This window comes from Astatotilapia calliptera, chromosome 3 (assembly GCF_964374335.1).
Source record: "Astatotilapia calliptera chromosome 3, fAstCal68.1, whole genome shotgun sequence".
NCBI classification, from domain to species: Eukaryota; Metazoa; Chordata; class Actinopteri; order Cichliformes; family Cichlidae; genus Astatotilapia; species Astatotilapia calliptera.
In genome coordinates, this window is record NC_137424.1 from 34,571,881 (window position 1) to 34,591,952 (window position 20,072).

Genomic DNA, 20,072 nt, shown 5'->3' on the forward strand with positions numbered 1-20,072 from the left:
TCTTATATTGGTACAGTCAGTTGTTAAGCTCCTTGGCGCCTCTCTCGAGACCACCTTTCTGCTGATTGACTGCTCCACATAAAAGGCAGCAGGTGTGTGAAGCTGTGTGCATGAGATGACCACATTAGTGTTATTTTTCTTTCTGACATTATCCAAAACCGAGACCAGAAAATAATTTAGAGTATTGTCAGGTAATTCATCACGTGTCCTTGAGCCACAGTGACTCTCCCCTTATTTCAAAAATACCTTAGATTTGAAGGTTTAAAATTCAAGCAGGGACTGCAAAGGTAGACGTTAGCGAACACAACCACAGACACACAAACACACACACAGAGCACGTTGAAAGGGTTTGATATAACACCATAATGGGCTAATATTGACCTTGAGAGACCATCTTCTCTCTTACAGCCGTCTGAGTGCACACAATTGTCCCGCTGATGGTTAACTACAGTGACTCTGTGTGCATAAGTGTGTGTTTGTGAGGGAGAGAGTGCATGTTGTTTTTCATAGAAACTGACAGGAAAAGAGAAACTGTGCGAGGGTTAAGGATGATATTAAAACTCCTCCATCCAAGGCTGTCTTTTTGAAAACTGCACAAAAAGACAACTCGGAAAAAGCAGATTTTCATATTTCTTTTCTCTGGCCTCGTGTTTATTTCTCAAGCGACTGGGTCAGCTTTGGTCCACCAGGTGCTGAGTTTTCTTTGGTCCGCTATCTTAGTGAGAACTATTACCATCAACAGAGCGATTAGTGTGTTTACAAAGGGTCCCTGTTTGTTTGTTCGTGGATATATCATTCTGTCCTTCTAGGTGCACTTGTTTAAAACACTTGGGAGCAGGTATTCAGTGATACTGAATATCTTTGTTTTGTTTTTCATGTATTCGTATTGGAGCATTCCATGCTTGACCCTGTTTTTGCCCCTGATAATAGTTAACAAAGGCCTTTGAAGTGAAACGCTCCCTCCTCCTGACAAAAGTCTAACATCTCTGGCACATTTTTGTCTGCCCTTCTTTTGGCATAATGACGTCTAACTACTTTTAGAGTGTGAGCTGCTTCTGCAAGCAGGGTTCTCCTTTCTGTATCTTTTGCACATATCCTCCTGCAGAGACAAAGCATTATCATCGTATTTCTAACATGAAACAGGTTCATATTAAGCTGGGGAGACAAAATGAGCCTTTCGTTCACTCTTATGTCGAGAGGAAGGGGAAGCAGGAGCAACAGTGTTGGCCTTTTTCAATGAGTAAGAGAAAGTGAGAGTGCACAGGCTTGTAGATAATGGGGAGAGGGGGAGCAGACCAATGAGGAGAGAGAAGTGGGACTGAGGAGAGAATAAACAAGTTTCTGAGCAGTATCCATTCACCTATTCATAGCGAGCAGCCCCCACCACGTCGCAGCCGTTCCAGCTTTCTCTCATGTGGCGTGCTTCTATTTTTCCCAGGCCACAATGGAAACGGTGAATAAAAAACAACTTGTTCAGTCACTTTGCTGTTGTGACAGGCATAGAAATGCCTCAGCACTAAAACTGCACGACGTTTCTCATCATACACAGTCTTGTTGACAATCAAGGTGCCAACAATACCAACAGTGTTGGGCAAGTTACTTTGAAAAAGTAATTAATTATAGTTACTAGTTACTTCTTCAAAAAGTAACTGAGTTGGTAACTGAGTTACAAGATTCTAAAAGTAATGAATTACTTGAAAAGTAACTATTGCGTTACTTAAAAAAAAAAAAGTTTAAACCCTCTGGGGTCCAGGGTATAATTGGCCATTTTTAACTACTTTTGATGTTTCCTCTACATTTCACCTTTAAAAACTTTATTTGCCTTGTTTGGTATCATTCTTTTCAGCACAACGTCACGTGTCTGAATTTACAGTTATGTTTTCATTTTGACATACTGTATTAACACAATTGATCTAAAATCAAACAAAAAAACATAAAATCTGAGTAGAAAAGGTTATATTTTTTACTGTAATAACCGCAAACATGTTTAATGAATCATATTTCATAACTTTAAATGCAAATTAAATTGTCAATTTTAAAATCCTATGCACAAGTTTTGTAAACAACAAAGTTATTTGCATCCATTTACCTTTTACCCTTTTTTAACCAACCATTCAAACTATTTACAGAACAATCAGCTGTTCTGCATTCAATAAGATGCCTCACAAATTATTTGTGCCACTCCAAAGAAATAATTTCTGTCCACTATAAAGGAGAACATCACAGCCTGATACCTGCAGGTCTGACAGCAGCAGGTGTATCACTCCTGTTTCTGCCTGGAGACAGCAGTCGCCTCATTGTTCTGACACACAACACAAAACTATCCACAACAATACACACTAACTACACAAGACAACGCATTAACTACACACTCCAAGCACGCTAAACGTCACAAATCTCTCACATCTCAAAACTCGCTCTCCCTCTTTCTGCTGTCTTTATCTCTCTCGCCGTCACTTCTAAAACTTCCCCCTCTTCCTAAACAATCAGATATCATGTTGCCATATCATTTTTTGATTGGTCGATGGTGCATTTTTCCACCAAAATGAACGGGCTGGTTTTTTTTGGGTTGTTTTTTTTTAATATTTTGGTCATAAGCAGAGAGTGCTTGCTAGCGCTGTCCTTAGACAGTAAACATGACGAAACTATTGAGGAAAAAACATATTGTTTATCATGACTCTGGTTTTACCTGGCCTATCAACACAATTTAAAAACTGGCATATATCACCACTTTGGACTCGTGAGTGCATTTGAGAAGAAAGATTTAAATAATAAAGTTTTATCACAAGATACAACATGGATGTGCACTCTGTCACTGACACAGTTGGAAAGGGGACTCTATTATGTATTAGCTGGCACAAGCATCACTTTGTAATTAGAAAACCTTCTATTTTACTGTATCAGCTTCTGGCACCACAGGCCTGTCTGTCCTGCAGTGTAACAGTAGGCTGCACCCTCAGCTAACATTTAACATGTTTTACTTTAATCTTTACTTTCTTTATCTGTGGTTGTTTGAATCACTCTGAATAGTTAGCAGCACAAAGTGTAGTAGCTGTCCACCCGGGCTAAAATATCACTTGGATAGTAAGTACTGACACCCTTCATCTGTTCTCTGGCATTTAGGGAAGCTCACAAGTCCACAACATGGCAATAAAATTCATCAAGACCCTTTTATCCCAGAAAAGGACCCCATAAACATTCCTTTGGCTTGGCCCAGTGTGGCCTAGCTACAGCGGCGCTGGTGCTGTTACACTTTGGCTTGCTGTGGTTGCCCAACTTGGAATATCTAAGAGGTGGAGCTCTGCTTGTAAAGGAGATATGATATTAATCACAAACATTAAGAGACTGGCAGAGAGCGGAGATAGAGAGCCCAACAAAACCTGGAATAAATGAAGGATGATCTGTGAGCAGGAATTCTTCAGTATTTACTTCTCTACAGTCCTTTAATGAAATCATTGCTTTGCCCCGCCATAACTCTGGTGGAGTTGTGCGCGTCCTGTCAGGAATGTCATTGACACAGACTCTGTTATCTGAGGCCGATAACAGAGCAAACAAATGTTGAGAAACAAACACGTATGTAATTGCGTCTGTTGTGTGTGTGTGTGTCTCAACTCCCGTCCTCACATCGATACATGCAAATGCAGACAGGCACAGAAAATCCAACAAATTACAAACTTGTCCTTGAAGAACACATGAAATTGCTATTTTATTCTCATTTTTAGCTAAAGCAAGCATTGATATGTCAAGATATCAAAATATCTGTCTTTTAAATTAAGATCAAGGTTTAGATATACTCAGGGTCACAAGTACTGGTACCATTACTTTTGAGACACTGAAAAGGCGATTATGCATAATAACGGCTGTAAATCCTAAACAGCTGATGCTATACTTTTGATGAACACCTTTAATTAAAGCTGAAAGTCTGCATTTTAATCAAATCTTGATTATTTGATTTGCAATCCACTGTGGGGCTGTACAGATGCCCTAAAACCACGTTTCATTGCCTAAATATTGCACAAGTCCTGTCTGTGCGTAGTGCATGATGATTGGGATAAAAGCATAGAGGTCTATTGTCCAGTTTATAAAGCAGGAGTACAAAGAACCATTTGGAGAAGCTGTAATCAAATCCGGTCCTTTTCAGCTCTTTCCTCATTCACAAGTTCCCTCCTTACAGGCCAGGTAAGCTCGATCTTTAGAGATCTTTAAAGTCACATAGTGTTTTACACAACTCAAACATACATGTAGTTACTCAGATAATGATGGAAGTTAAACAAAATGTGTAAGCAAAGAACAAACTGGAAATGTCTCAATATAAATTTAGCACAGAAAGTGGAAAGTAAACTTTGTTTGGTTGATTGTTTCTTTCTTGTAACAATGCTTCTTGGAAATAATCTTATAACATTGGAAAACCTTTTTATTTCCCCTTAAATGCTGCCACATTTGTAAAATAACAAATAAAAACAAACACCTTTGAGGGTAGAGCAGCAGAGTTGAGTATGTGTGTTGCACCCATGACTCTCTGCCTCGCCAAACAGGTTATTCTGGTTCTGAACTCGAACTGGAGTAGATGTTTGAAGTCATTTTTCCAGTGAGGGCGAAGTCGCTGCACACCCTCACACTGCCTCCACCAAAACCTGTTATCTTATCAGTGCAGCAGTCTGCACAGTATTCTATGCATCTCCTGCACACTTTAACCGTCAGATCCATTTGCTGTAGACAGAATCTGGACACATCAGGGTCCATACTGGTGTTGCTAATTGGGCACCTAATTGTCAGCTCCTGGGGAACCAGAAACTCAAATTAGCAGAATAAGCTGTTTGGCATTGGCAGAAAAATGCCTGGGGTTTGATAACTAAAGTTCCCACCCTAAAACGGGTGGATTAGATTGAAATCTCTGATTATTCACTCTGAATTACTCTCTACTGCAATAGGTCATCCAATTAATTAGGTTGCTTTAGAGTGTAACATTGTAATGTGTATCTAACTGAATTTAGGTTTGCAAACAGCATATCCCATTAATATTAATTGCTCGGCACTGCTGACATGATCAGGAGCTGAGCCCCCCTAAGAGTCTGAACCTAGAATCGCCCCTGCAGCAAAGAAATAATCGACCAAACAAAAAAAGTCATTACTTTTTGTGCTAAGTTTATATCCTTTGCCCATTATTTATACTCGACCTACTCTCCATTTGCCCAAACTTGAAACTTGTGGCTGCATTCTCCTTTCCTAACACATGAGCTATTCCTGCGTTGATGAGCTGTAAGGGTGCAACGCTGACAGCCCCTTCGTAATTACGTAACCTTACGTAGGGGTCTCCCGGTCTGAGCTCTTTAAACCCTGCCGCTCACTGCGTGCTGTCATATTCCCCTCTGTGATTGGCTGAGAGCAGAGGGGGGCGCGCCTGGTTGCGTCATGTGAAAGAGAGGGATGAACGCTTATGGAAGAGAGAGAGAGGAGAGAGAGGGAGATTAACGGCAGAAGGCAGGCGCAGTAGCAGACTCCATATATCCGCTAGTCGGAGACGGACGGTGTCAGCTGCTAGCTAAGTTAGCTTCAGTAAGCAGTTAGCAACTAGCTTCAGAGTCCTAGCTTCTTCACTACACATAAGAGCCAGTGTGTGTGTGTGTGAGAGTGTGTATCTAAACGCTTTGAGCGCCAGCTCGGCTGCCCCAAAGTGACTCTGTGTTTGCGTGTGCGGTGCCAGTCTGTGTGTACACACAAGCCAGCCTCTCTGCTCACTCTCTTTCGAGTAGCAGCAGCAGTGTGTCTGTAACTGTGTGAGAGAGGTTAGCACGCAAAGAAGCAGACGCACAACCATAAACACTCTCTGATAGTCGACTGTTTACAGTTGGTGTCCGGTTACTCAGCTGCGGATTCACATCATTTCACTGACACCGTCTGAACGCCAGCATGTGAGTACTGATGGGTTAAAGCGTGTGTGTGAGAGAGAGTATGAATGAGTCTTGTTTGTTCGGCTGTCATTGATTGATTGCATTTGACTTGAGATTGATCGAGAGTGACTGAATGGCCTAATTTTTAAAGTAACTTAAGCGTGGCACGTGTTGCAAGCGTGGTTTAAACCACGGTCTTAGCTGCACAGTTGTGACACAGGTACATGCGCAAGGTGTGCGTGTTTACCTGAAACAGAACATGAAGTACCAACTGCGTTTACGTTTTAATCAGGAGCTTTCTGTTAGTTACACACAGTCACACACTCATAGCTGACTTATAACCGACTCAAATGTGCACACAGAAACTTCAGGCTTGAGATTTCGTTTCACTGGACAGTTGCAGTAGGCGTAGAAAAGTCATCACTGCTAGCATTGCATAGACAGTATAATATAAAACTGCAGGAGTCCTTTAGCAGATGGAGTTCTGTGTAAAGAAAAGAGTAGACATCTGTGTACATGCTGAAACTTGCAGCTTGCACAATGTGTTTGTTTTCGTGTAAGCCACACATAAATGGGAGCTCTGACTTTTTTTCCCTCACAGATTCTGCAATGCAGAAATTTGTTCCTCGTCATATTTGACCTTTGATCCCGTGGATGTTGGACTGTTTGTTCATCCTCAAAACAACCTTTACTCTGCGTCACACTGTGGTACATGCCAACAGCTGTCCCATCCCAGAGCTCAGGGAGACCCAGCAGGAAGTCAGCTAGTTTGATTAGTCATAAGCAGGAAATGCTGTACATCCTTCAGAAGGAACAAATTTCACCTTGATGGTAGTTTTTGGAGCAGTAAAGACAGAGCAACGGGAGGAAAGTGATCCAGAATTTTAAAGTAGCGCATATCTAAATCTTTAAGAACTCTTTTTATAGTTCTTATCTTCCTCCAATAACTGACACCTCCAGCTTCTCAAAAAGACAATTTTGCAGTAAATTGTAGCAACACAGAACCTTTAGAGCTGTTGTGAGTGCAATAAACTGAAAAGGCATGCTACAAAGTCATCTTAGCCCCTTTTGATGAAGACATGCACTTTAGACAACTGTGCCAGCTGACACTCCTGCTTTAACTGTGACGGATTTAGGTGATATTTGGAGGTCTCGGATGATCACAGGAGATTATATTTCCAGACGTAAGTCTTTACTGATATGTCGTAGGTATAAGGAGCCTTTTTAAGTACTCTTTTCTGAAATGCTTTCTAATAAATTAAATGGTTCACGAGGAAAAGTGCAGCGAAGACTCAAGCACTTTGCAAAGTGGCATCAACATTCTTCTGTCTCACAGTACATGTTTGTCTACTTCCAGGTTACACAACTGCAATTTGTATTAAATATATTTTTATTGTTGCCATTTTTGCACTGTTGCTTCACAGCATGACAGCCCTGGGTTGCTGGTGACTCTGTGTGGAGTATGTTCTCCCTCCTTCAGTCCACACAGGCATGCATGTTTAGTTGAAAGGCAATTCTAAAGACTTACACTTGCACATAGGTGTGAATTTTGGTGTGAATAGTTGTTGCGAGCTGTGGCGAGCTGTCCAAATCGTATTCAACTTTCACCCTATTACAGCTTTGATAGGCTCCAGCCCTAAACTGTAAGTGGAAGAGAATGGATGGGTGGGTAAATATATAAATTGTCAACGTAAATTTTGATGCATTTATAAATTCAAGTGACAATGGATGGGTATTTTTAATGTATGCTGGAAACATGGACACACTTGTGTATTTCAGTATGCATGTGTGCTGACCTGCCTTATCCTCCACACAAGTTTTTCAAGCAGCTAATTGGAGTGCTGACCTGTTGTTGGGGTTTCCATGTAATTGCGAATGGATAACTTGTATTATTCTTATAAAAATACTGGACTTTCTCCTTTAATTGCCGCCAAGGCATCATCCAGTCATTTGCACTTAGCTGAGTCAACAAGCGGTGCCATTAAACTGGCAATCAAAAACTGCCACTCTACAATTTACCCTCTTAGGGAAGTGATATAAAGATGATTTTGTGTGCTTGTTAGTTTTCAGTTGTGTTTTGACTGAGCAGATGTGCACAATCACCTGTTGTCTCTCTCTGTGTGAGAAAGAACAACTTCAGACAGTGTCTCAACCTGATCCTCTTGACATTGTCTGGACTTTATGCATGAAAATGGCCATGGAGAGCTTTCATCTAACATTTCTTATTTTGGTTGGTGAGTGTGAAACAGGACTTTGCATAAAAGGGACTTTTTAAAATGGATAGTATGCAGCCTATAGGTTACATCACACTTGACTAGTGTAATATAACCTATAGGCTGTTTTTTACACACTGCCTCTCTACAATTCGAGAGCTTTCTCCTTTGCAGTGTTCATCATTGCTCCCACTGCATCACAGATACCTTTCTTGAGAATAAAATCGACATATAAATGAGAAGTCAGTCCTGAAAAAGCTGAAAATAAATGGCAGGTTCTCAAAAGAGCGTCTAAATTGATCAGTGAAAGTAACGTGAAAATTTAGGATTTATGTGAGCGATCATGTTTCACCAGTACATCGTAGGTCTTCACGGGGCAGCGTGTAGCAGCGGGGGGTCGGACCATCCTGTTGACTCAGCTGGTAAAGTGTCTGAAAGTAAAATGCAGCAGGTTCACATAGCTCACAAGTCTTTTCAGTGCACCACATGTTATACCGTCCATTCTCTTCCGCTTATACTTGTCAGGGTCGCAGGGGGATAACCCAGGGCACACCCTGGACAGGTCGCCACTCTGTCGCAGGGCTAACACATACCCTCGCATTAACACCTATGGCTAATTTAGAGTTACCAATTAACCTAACCCCACTAACCGCATGTATTTGGACTGTGGGAGGAAGCCAGAGTACCCACACAAACACAGGGAAAACATACAAACTCCACACAGAAAGAGCAGCCTGAGGATGGAATTGAACTCAGGACCTTCTTGCTGTGAAGCAACAGTGCTTCATTCAAGTTCGTGTCCTTGATTACACTTTAGCTAAATGTCTGCTTAGTAGTTAATTTAAAGAAGCTTTATGCAGCATTAAAACAAGTTCCAGGTCCACTTAAATGATCACAGGTGTTTCTTGTATCCCAAACTACTTGCGAATTCAAACCCATGATTTACTTTTCCACAAGTTCAGTAATCTAACCTTTATGGTATGAGCCCCACAGAGTCAAACCTTAAGCTTGTTCCTGCTGCGTGACGCTCACGTTGCTGACAATAACTTTGAAGCCTGGTTTACGAGGGCTTGCTGCTCTGATACAGCTGATCTTTATTCTGTGTTATTCTGTCTTGTAAACATTCTTGTTTAAAGAGCCCGGATATGGTTTGTCCCAGTTTACACAAACAGAGTAATCACTTCTGCCTATCAGGTCAGAGGCAGGTGGGGCAGAGATGGAGACTGCCGGGGTGGAAGAAGGAAGAGAGGAGGGAAGGGAGTGCGGTTGAATGCACATCCATTTTCCATTCGGTGTGCATTCTGCCTCTCTCCATCGCGGCTAATGAAAAATAACTTTTTCAGGAATCGTTGGATCGAAGTGAATCTGCTTTATGTCTTCGGGGAAAGATTTGTGTATGTGTGTGTGTGTGTGTGTGGGTGTGAGAAAATGTTCTGTTAAAACTTGTTTAGTTCAGTTGTAGCTCACATGATGAAGACGTTGATTGCAGACTGTAAAATAGGTGTTTTTCAGGTGCATTTCAACACAACAGCCTGCAGCTGATTTATTTGTATTAAGCTGGATTCCCGCATATGTTCACACAGCACATCGTGCTTTGTATAAAATATTAAATTCCTGTAAGTAAACAGAATAATTAACTATTGCCTTTTCTTTACATCAGTAAGCTTACTGAGCTGGATTCACATCAGATCAGACATCTAAACACATTCTGACATTAAGTTGTGTTTGGAGGCACACATGCAATAACATGAGGCGCCTGATAAAGAAAGTCTAAATGTATAAAAGCACATCACGACTTGTTATACAAAGTTACAACCATACACACATAGTAGGCTGATAAAGGCATGTATACAGTGCAAAAGTCTTTGATAGCAGAGTAAACAAAAAAGGAGAGACTCTTTCTCAAGGTGGAGAAGTGGATTAACAAACTCGCCACACACTGGGACAGTTTGGGTCGTCGACTGTGAGTGCAGAATACTCCAACTTTATTTTCAGTTTTGGAGTGCTTGGTTTTAGAAGGAGCAGAATAAACTGAAGATTGACCTCCTTTTAGCTCCAAAGAGACATATGGGGGGGGGGGGGGCTTCCCAAAGTCTGACATGCACATGCCCCAGAATCAGTGTCCTCCTCAGTCACGCTGCTGCTATTGGATTTAACTTGGTGGTTACTGGAGTAACTTATCGGCCATGTGCGTGTTTCACTTTTTCATGACCGAATTGGTGGATTTAATATTTATAACATTTGTAGAAGTATTTATAGCTGATAGCTGAGGGGGACACATCGACCCCATTAAATTTACCTCATAAGTTTGATGCTGGAGCTCAATTTCATAATTGAGTGTGTTTTAGTAGTAAAGTTGGAAAAAGCAAGAATAATTTTTCTGCTTAGGAAGGTAAGGTGTCGGTGGGCTTTACTCCGACTTGGAAGTGGCGTTCCAGCTCAGAGTTCTGACTTGCAGTTCTGAAATTCCGACTTTCGTGGAATGCAACAGTAGAAATGAAACTGGTCAGAGCAGTTTGAAACCTGAGCTTTTGTCTCAGAGAGATTATTTGTACCTGCAGTGACCGAAATATTTTAAATTTAGCCATATTTTTACAGAAAAGAAAAAAGTCTCTTTTGGTAATTACTTAGAATATATCTGGTGACTAAATGCTTATTTTTATGCCTTTCTAACCAGTTTTCATTAGTAGAACTATTAAACTTTCTCCTTGCTGATAGTTTGTAAGTTTCACTGCTAATCAGTTAGCCGCAGCCAATCTTCTGTTCTGCCTGCTGGTTCACTCGTTGCACTGCTTGTTATCAATGCTTCCCAGGGAGTTTCTCACCTCAGAGTTGGATGTACTCCAATTCAACCATCTCGGGCTGCAACTGGTTATCTGCTCTGGAGATCCACTACGATAGCCACTCAAACCTTGCAGGAGGTGGAAAATGGGTTTGCGCGCCACTATGCCGAGCACACTGAGGCTACCTGCTCTGGATTTGAGGAAGGCTCACCGAAAAAGCAGCTGATGCTTTTGCTCAGTTATGTTTATCACAAAGTGCTAAAAAAAGAAAAGAAAACGCAGCTATTTAATATTTATTTAACCTTCTCAAGGCAGGCGTTGCAGATTTGCAACAGTTAAAAGCTAACAACCTGATTACCCCACATACATATTTTATGAGTTTTTTTACTCAGAAGTACCACTGCAGGTATTCTTTTGTGCATTAGCAACAAAAACTTAATTGGAGCCCGAGAGGGTTAAGCGCTGTGAAAGAAGACGCATGGTCATGCATGCCACTTCAGCAGCTGCACATGTACGCACTTTCATTGAGCTTTTTTGATAGTCCTGTTTTTTTTTGATGAGCCCACAACAGCCAGTGAACATCAACAGAAGTCCATCACGTACAGCACATCCTTTTCTTCTAACGATAACCCTGAATGCTGTAAGCGCCGAAAGGTAGACTGTTTGTTATTGCCCAATTTCTGTTGGATAGCTAGCTCTATGTATTTGCCCCTCGATTACCCAAGCAGGGCAAAGTCGAAACTAGTTATGTGTGTCTGTGTGTCACAACATCACAGACAAGACAGAGCTGAACTTTGATCTCCAAGAAGTTAATGTACGAACCAGAAGTCGCTGCGGTGCTTTAAGCTGCCTAGCACCCAAAGGTTTCACTCAGTAGCCATATAACCTTTCTCTGAGGACAGGATGATGCATGCATGTGGCAACACATTTTTCTTGAACTTATTTTTCTGGGTTTTCCAATATAAAAATTTAAGACCACGTTAGCTATTGACGATGTTTGTGCTTGTGCCTTTTTTTGCTGCTGTAACTACTGAGAGGAAGAGACACAGAGAGAGTTGGAGACTTACAATAGAGAGAAAGAGGTCATGGAGTACATTTGGCATGAAGCTATTATTCCACTTTGGCTTTCCAGCTGGGATTTCTTTTTTTCAGTACTTGTATACGGTCGGGGTTGAGTTAGGGAAAACGTTGATGCTAGAGTTGTTTCAGATGATGTCATACTGCTGTAATGCATCGTGTTTCATCGTGAGGTGTGCTGAATGAAATCAGGAAAAGACAGGAAGCACGTGATACACCTGGAAGAAACCAGCACCATTAAACGCGCTCGATCCGCCTAGATGAAGTGTCTCGTAATGAATGTAGTTCCTCTAACTTGACACAATAAATCCTTTGATGGTTTTTCGCTGCTTTATTTGCAACTTTTCACTGACTGTGTTTTTAGTTTTTGTACTACAGACATTCATACCATAGCAGTCTGCAGGAGTGAGAGGCCTGCAGCTCGTTTGGAGCCTCCACAATGAAACAGCATGCAGAGTTTTGCTTTAAAAATTCTTTGAACCTTGCTCATATCTGAAACTAAAACAATCCCGTGCATTTTTTTTGACTTAGTGAAAGGCGAAGGTCACATTCCTTTGTCTGTGCGCCTGTTAGAGGGCCAGTGGAAAGGGATCTGTTTTTCTTTCTCAGGTATGCTATGAATATTATATTGAAATTACATTTAGAATAATTGAAAATGTAATATTTTTGTATGATTTAAAAAAAAAAAAAAAAGCATTTCTTAATGATATCTAGTACTTTATAAACTGCAAAACAAGATGTATCTGATGTGTCAGTGTTTTGTTAATGTAAGCAGGTTTTTTCCCTGGATAACATGAGTGGTTCTGATCTCTGACTTGGTCGCTATTTACTACAAAAAGGGATCTTGAAAAAAGTTAGCTTTGTATATAAATAAATAGGAAAAAGGGGAAGATACCAGAATGTATGGTTTTTTTTTTTTGGATCTTCTGTTTTTTGCCCTTCCAGTAGAGTGGAAATTGTAGCTTCTTCAAAACACTTATATGCCGTTTAATCCTGTAAAAGCTCCTGTTGATAAAGCGGATTTTGCCTGGATTCCCTCAGTTAAAGTCATGCGTCAAAGTGCTCTTATTTTGTCCACCTGTTGTGTGTGTATGCACGTCTTGAAGTAGGCGCCATGTTTTGGTCGTTATCATACAAAAATCCATAACAGTCTTTCAGAATATTACATTTCTGAGAGTTAGCTCAACTCCTTCACCTCCTTGAGGCTTTGTCCCTTTCAGGCTTTAGAAGATTGAGCCCACGACAGCAGACTTTGGCCAGTCACGTGCCTCTTTAAACCTGATCAGGTGTTTCGCATAAAGAGTGAAAAAGTCCATGGGGGAAATAAGATGGGGTGGTGTTCTGTGTTAAGTAGGAGAGTTTCAACCTGGGTGAGCTTGGTTAAAATAAACACCCATGTTTGTGTTGTAGAACGTGGCAGAATTTTAAGGCTGATACCAATACTGATATTTGGGGATTGAAAAATCGAATAATCTGATATTAGAGCTGAGAGCTCTAATATTTGTGCAGCTACTTATCCGCTCAGATCAGAATAGAGAGAGGAGAGCTGCAGGAAGACGGCTGTTTATTTTCATACTCTGTAGATGGAGAGGAGCAGCAGAAGTATGCAGAACAACTATACTGATGGTCCTGATTATAAACACTCTATTACACAGTACTATCATGACACTTAATTCATGATACAATGTTATTACAGATAATAATTATGTATTCAATAATAACTGCACATAGACTTATGTCACAAGTTAGCATAACCCTTTCTCTGGTACTCAAACGTCCCTCAACTTGTGCCTCAGCAGAGCCTGGGTACGGCCCTGTCTATGGGGAACCATACCTGGGTTTCACTGCCTCCAATCTGTGACAGACCCTCATTACCCACAGGATTTAATGGGGGTCTTTGGAAGCTTTGTCAAGCTAAGTGTGTCTAATCTTCAGTACTTTTTTTGGTTGAGCGAGAAACTAACAAGCCCGAGCGAGTCATTGCTTTGCCATCATCGGATGGTGGCGTGTGACACTGGCGCTCATGTTCGTAGTATTCCACGACGGTCCTTACAAATCCCGTGAGTCATATCTGTCCCCCGTTGACCTTGTTAAGAAATCCAAAAAGTCCCTGTTTGTCTGTGTTTGACTAGGAAAGAAAACTCATTAGAAGAACCTCGCAGACCATACTAGAAAAAAGGAGCGCCATCCGGTGGATTGAAAGAGAATTTGATTTTATTCTTCTCGTACTAAAAAGTTCATCATTTTTACAGTTGAAATAATAGGATACGTATTTGGTGTAGCAGTGTTGTTACAAAATATTGGATAATATTGCGATACACTGTGTTGAACTGGCTATTCCTTCGTTCTGTCCAGCACAAATTCAGGGGTTTTGTCTTTTATCAGTTTTTGTCTTTTCCAGCTTTAAGTTGTCATGTTTGAGTATAAGGTGGGGTTTGGGTTTCTCAGCACTTCATGATAAAGCAATGCCTGATTGCTGTGTTTCAGACAGTAAGATGGACCGTGATCACACCTCATAATGTTACATCATCTGCTCTTTATATTAGTGCTGACGGATCAAAGAAACGTAGCTAGAGTTGTCTCATAGAGCGCTCGTGCAGCTGTATTTACCCTCATTGTATTCCTTTCTCCAAACACTGCTGCCGAGTGTGTAGCCGGTGAGAACATGCAATGTCTGTGCTGCAAAGACAGCATTTATGAAAAGCTTTGCAAGTTTCAGGAAAAGTACACGTCTGTGCTTTTCCTTTCAGTTTTTTGTTGTGTTTAACTTTGATTCGGGCCTCAGAGTGAACCAAGATTTCCAGCTGTGAGTTCCCACATCCCGGGAACACGAAGCCCCCGGTTTTATTTACCTGCTCATCTTACATTTTTTAGTATGAACCCAAAGCACCCTTCATAGCACGGACAACTGTATCTGAGTCAGCCTCTGAGCCAAAAATAGCAATATAATTCACGCTCTCCAAAAACCGAAATTGCACTCAGATTTAGTGCGACTGCCGGACTGTCCCAGTATCTCCTCGTCATACCACAGCGCACTTTCTGGGACACATTTGCCATTGTTGGCTGCGTGATCTATTAGTGGAGTGAGATGGGAAGACGGAGAAGTGCAAAGCAGTTTAATAACACCACAGTGGAAAGTTCACGTAATATGACGTCTTTATATATGTTCCCCTGACTAGCTTCATTTTCACAGTCACAGCCTGTTTTCATTGGCTGCTTCCGGTCCATGGTGATGGTTGTCATTAAGGCTTATTTATGGAATTTAAAGAATTAAAATCTAAAGTTCAAGACTACCTAGAGGTACTACTACAAGGTTCAAGGAAAGGATCCAGTTTTTTTTCAGTCTGTTGTTGTTAGGCCCGATCAGTATTCAGGGCTTGGGAAACTGAATCTGTTTCTTCAGGTGTGCCTGTTGTTTTTGTGTAGATGCAGTATTTGGTTTCAGGCTGAGTTTCCACTGCATGGTGTCTACAGACGGCTTCAAGGCATTAACTTATTGAACGATTCTTGTCTCATTTATTCCTTTTCTAATTCGGCTAAATGCTAATTATTTATAGTGTGTGATAAAAGTATTTCCAAAACAGTACGTGAGTAGAAAACGACTTTTTAAATCTTTATCCAGATCTGTATCTTGGTGCTCTAGTGTCTCAGCACTTTGTCTACATAAGTAGTGCAGTGTGAGAAATGGCATCATATATCTCAGCAGAAACAAACAATTGTCCACAGTAAAGCAGGAAATAACTGTGTAGTGGCATGTGGCTCTGATATGTTTATTGTCAATGCAAAGTTGAATTTTAAGAAATTTTTTATTGAAGATATTTGGATTCACATACAAATAATATTATGGCTTAGGACAAATATGAGACTTGAAGGATGCATTTAAGTCATTACATAATCAGTGCATTTAATAATCAAATGCAGTGATTATTCCCTTTAGTTTGGTTTATTGTTTCATTGGCAAATTGATACTTGTTCTTTCAAGGGGACCTAATTGACTGTAGTTCCGACGTTTGACCACAGTGTGGCAGCAAAGGACTTTTAGTGAAGTGGAGGCTGAGGTCTGGCCTAAAGAAGAAGCCTGGCTGCCTCACTAGCGTTGAACTTCTTCTGCCTGTCTCCTCACATGAACGAGAAGCTCTTCATCAAGCTCTTCATCAAGCTCAGGGAGCTGTGACACGGTTTGCACCTTCACGCACGTGCGTATGGGCGCCTGTGCCATGTGGCGCTCACGCGGCTGTTGTGCTGCTAAACGTTCGTAACAGTCAGTAGCTTAATGCCCATTTAGTTGTGACGACTAGTGGGTTTGTCAGGTTGTGTGTTTGTTACCGGTTGTTAGCTCAGAGGGAACAAAGCTACAAAGCTATAATTATCTTTGTAAGAAATCTTTTGACTTTTTATATATATATATATATATATATATATATATATATATATATATATATATATTTTTTTTTTTTTTTTTTTAAAAATGGGCAGAAAAAGGGAGATCTGTGTGTCTGGTACAAAACATAGTTTATATGGTTGTACTTTTCTAGGTAATTAGTCTTCATCTTTATTGCTGTAATTTGGTAGAGAAACTGCACAAACGCACCAGAAACTCATTGTCGTTAATTGGACACTAGCAGTTGATTGGCTGCTGGCAAGCAGAGCAGCAGCTGATTGGCTTTCCCGCCTCCTCAATTTCCTTTTTTAATGACAGTCTGGCTTCCTGGACGAAGTTATGCTGTAACTAATCAACTAGAGCTTATCCTTTGAGGCTTGTTTTTTTTGTTGTTGTTTTTTTTAAAAATTGTTATTAGTATATATCGATTTGCTTCCGTTTATCCAATTCAGGGTCGCAGGGAGCTAAGGCGAGAAGCACGGTGCAGCCTGGAGTCACGAGGCTAAGGCAGAGCGCCAGGCATCGTCAATTTTTAAATCGCCAGTTAGCTGAACCCCACTAACTGCATGTTTTTTGGACTGTGGGAGGCAGCCAGAGTACCCAAAGCGAGCTTGCACAGTTACAGGGAGCAGAAAGGTCCCAGACTGGAGTTGAACCTCACCCATAGAGGCCATAACCTAACCATGGGCACCACTGTGTCATCCATTATTTGTACTAAAATGGTTACTGTGTCATTGTACAATTCCAAAATATGTTTTAAACATTAAAAAAAATGGTCTAGCTTCCATTAAAAATACTGGTCTATCCATTATGTTCTCAGCCACCTTTCCCCAGCAACAGCCATCACATTCACAGGCCTCAACCATTTGCTCATTGTACAGCCTTTCTTTTTTTTTTTTTTTCCCCCTTCCTGAATCCTTCAATAATCCAGGACTGTTTGTAAATATTAGTTCAAGGACAATTAAACACTTCTGAATAAAATGCCATGTTGTGGAGGCTCAGCAGTAGCTTAAGAGGGAGCTTCTGATTTAATTTCTCCAAATGTGGTTCACACATCCTTTGGTGAGAACCACAGATCTCCAAAATACTGTTGTTTTTTTTGTTTTTTTACATTTAAAAAGAGCCTTGTTTCATTGTTCATGTGTTAGATTTATCTTAATATTTTACTCCTGTCTTCTTACTTTGCATTTGTTTTGTTTGTGTAGTTGAACAGTTGTTTTTTTTCCTCTCAGGATGTTTAGGTACACTTTAGCCCGGAGTGGCTTTGGTGTGTTGGCTTTCCGGAGGGCTTATGTTCTCACCCGATTTGCTCACTCTGCCCCGAAGAATGAGTATCGACCAATCAAGAAAGTGATGGTGGCCAATAGAGGTAAGACTGCTTTTCTTTTCTTTCTTTTTTTTTCTTCATACCAGTTATAATTTCCCACTGAAGAAGACAAGCAATTGAAAGCACTGTTAAATTAACTACAGTTTAATGCAGTTTCATTTATAATGTAAGAAAAAAGTTATGACATTTACAGTCTCCCTGAGGCGAGAACAGACTCTTGGATCTGTTAATTTTTAATGCCCAGCATTTAGTTTGCCTTGGCGTATGCTAATATTTAAGCACACATTGTATGTGGGTGGCTGTTGAAGCTAGCTTTGTTTGCTTTAACCTAAAAAAATATTGGATATGAATGTGGAGCTGCTGCCACAGCCGTCATTACTCGGAAGTTGTGCTGTGTACTGGGTCTATGTATTAAAGTGTTTTTGAATTTTCTGCTCTACATACTGTCACAGAGGTACTGTCACTGCCGTTCAAAGCTCAACTAAAATAGACATGAAAGTAAAAAAAAATAATAAAAAAATAAAAATTATCCCGCTCTGGTATCTGAGGTCTGAATAGAAATGTAATTATAGGGAAAACCCGAGTTTCCTGAACACAAAGCAGTCCACAGTACGGTTGTTACAGGCGGGATAAACATCATTGATGTGCTTTGAGAGGTGGCCAGCGTGCAATTAGTTGCTCTGTCAGGTGATGAAGAGTGTTTGAGTGATTAAATAAATAGATTCATGCTTTTTATTCGAATTGCTTTTATTATATTCATTCCTGCAGTCACATTTAAAATGCTTGATTTGCTTCATTGTTTCATTATTCCAGTTTTATTGGTGCATGGGTTTTCAGTACTGTTGGAGGTCTTGAAAGCACGTGGCGCTCTATAGGCCCCCTGTTGCATGCATACATCTCACAAAGGCTCTGTTTAGCTGCTGGAATACATCCATGTGATTCAAATGAGTTGTGGTCTGTCCTTCATGCTCGAACACAGCGGGGCTTTCCGTCCATCCCCCCCCTGCTTCACATCAGCCTGACGCGATAGCAACACCACATAAGATCACATTCTTCACACTGGAGCGCATCGGGCCGTTCTTGGCTGCAGTGTGCGCGCGCCTATGTGGCGATAAGGGCACACCATCATATCATATCAGCCCAGATTCCACTTCACCAAACATATCTCGTCTCTGCCATAGCCTCTCTGCTCTTCTAGCAACTCCTCTCCTTTCTTTTCATTTCTGTTCCCCACTTCCTGTCACAGCGTTTCGTCCTCAAGACAAGCTCGAGTGCCTTTTTTCTTTTTTGCATTGTTCTTTTAAAGTTAACTACATTTTGATCTGTCAGTTTTCCATACATCTCGTCCTCTTCTCTTATCCCTCACGCTTTCATCCCTTTCATGTTCATGCTGTTGCTCTTCTCCAGAAGTTACTCCTTTCATGCTCGTCTACTCTCCTCATATTTTATTTTATTTTTTTTAAAAGCCGTGCAAATGTTTGAACGCTGTCCTCGCCTTCAAGCAAGAACAACACAGCTTACTTGTTTTCAGCGACTTAACTTTCTCCCTCTAAATGCGTGTTGCTTGAAAAACAAGTATTTGGCTTTTGTGACAGCAAGATAAAAGTCAGGCAGCGTTTTGCTTGTCTGAAGCTGAGATTTTACGCTGTTCTCTCAAACTTGAGTTAAAAACTGTTGACTTGTTGCAGTGTCTGACGTTTTTTTTTTGCATAGGTCTTGTTTTCATGCAATACATTACAAAGTTTGGGCTTCTTTTCTCAGCTGAGGCATTAGATGCAAAACGCTACAGGATGTTGATAAAATGCTATAAAGTCTGTGCTTATAAAACCTAGATGATGAAAGAACTACAGCCTCCCTCTACACACAGTCTCCTAAAAAATAAAGAAACATTTGCATAATAAAGGGAATATATTAAAAGAAAACACAGAGAGGAAGGGAACAGATGGAGCTGGGAGAATGAGATGTGGCAAAGCTAAACCAAACCGCCTTCTGCATTGAGTCATCTCATGTGTTCCTCTCGTCTTTCAGGTGAGATCGCCATCCGTGTGTTCAGAGCCTGCACCGAGCTGGGGATTCGAACCGTGGCCGTGTATTCAGAGCAGGACACTGGACAAATGCACAGGTATTAGTGTGTGCTACATTAGAGTGAGCCGTAGTGTTTTAAATAAAGATGGCTTCACGGGCATATGTTGCTAAATGTCTCGCCTGCCACTGCTGGATATTGATTACAGAATGCTAACAGCTGATTAGAGGTAATAGCAATTGAAAAGGAGTCTTGGGAGCATTTTTCTCCGCTCCAGCGCTTTGGGTGGGTTCTTTGTTTTGCAGTTGATGTTAAGTGGGGACATAAGTATAATTGTATTGACATTACAAACATTCAGGTAATCTCGCAGCTTAGTT

At 40.8% G+C, this 20,072-nt stretch overlaps 1 protein-coding gene across 4 annotated transcripts in view; it reads left to right on the forward strand.

The window, feature by feature from the left end:
* Positions 1-5,431: 5,431 nt before the first annotated feature.
* The window catches only part of pcxb (pyruvate carboxylase b), a 292,624-nt gene continuing 277,983 nt past the window's right edge, over positions 5,432-20,072 (forward strand). The window contains exons 1-3 of one of the 4 annotated variants that reach the window (XM_026161745.2): positions 5,432-5,912; positions 17,578-17,714; positions 19,701-19,794. In XM_026161745.2, the coding sequence (XP_026017530.1) occupies positions 5,911-5,912; positions 17,578-17,714; positions 19,701-19,794 (233 nt within the window). In that variant the 5' untranslated portion in view covers positions 5,432-5,910. Of the gene's footprint in view, positions 5,913-12,554; positions 12,574-16,070; positions 16,161-16,516; positions 16,853-17,577; positions 17,715-19,700; positions 19,795-20,072 lie in introns of those variants that run through there. The other 3 variants (XM_080299926.1, XM_026161746.2, XM_026161747.2) reach the window with 3 other exon arrangements.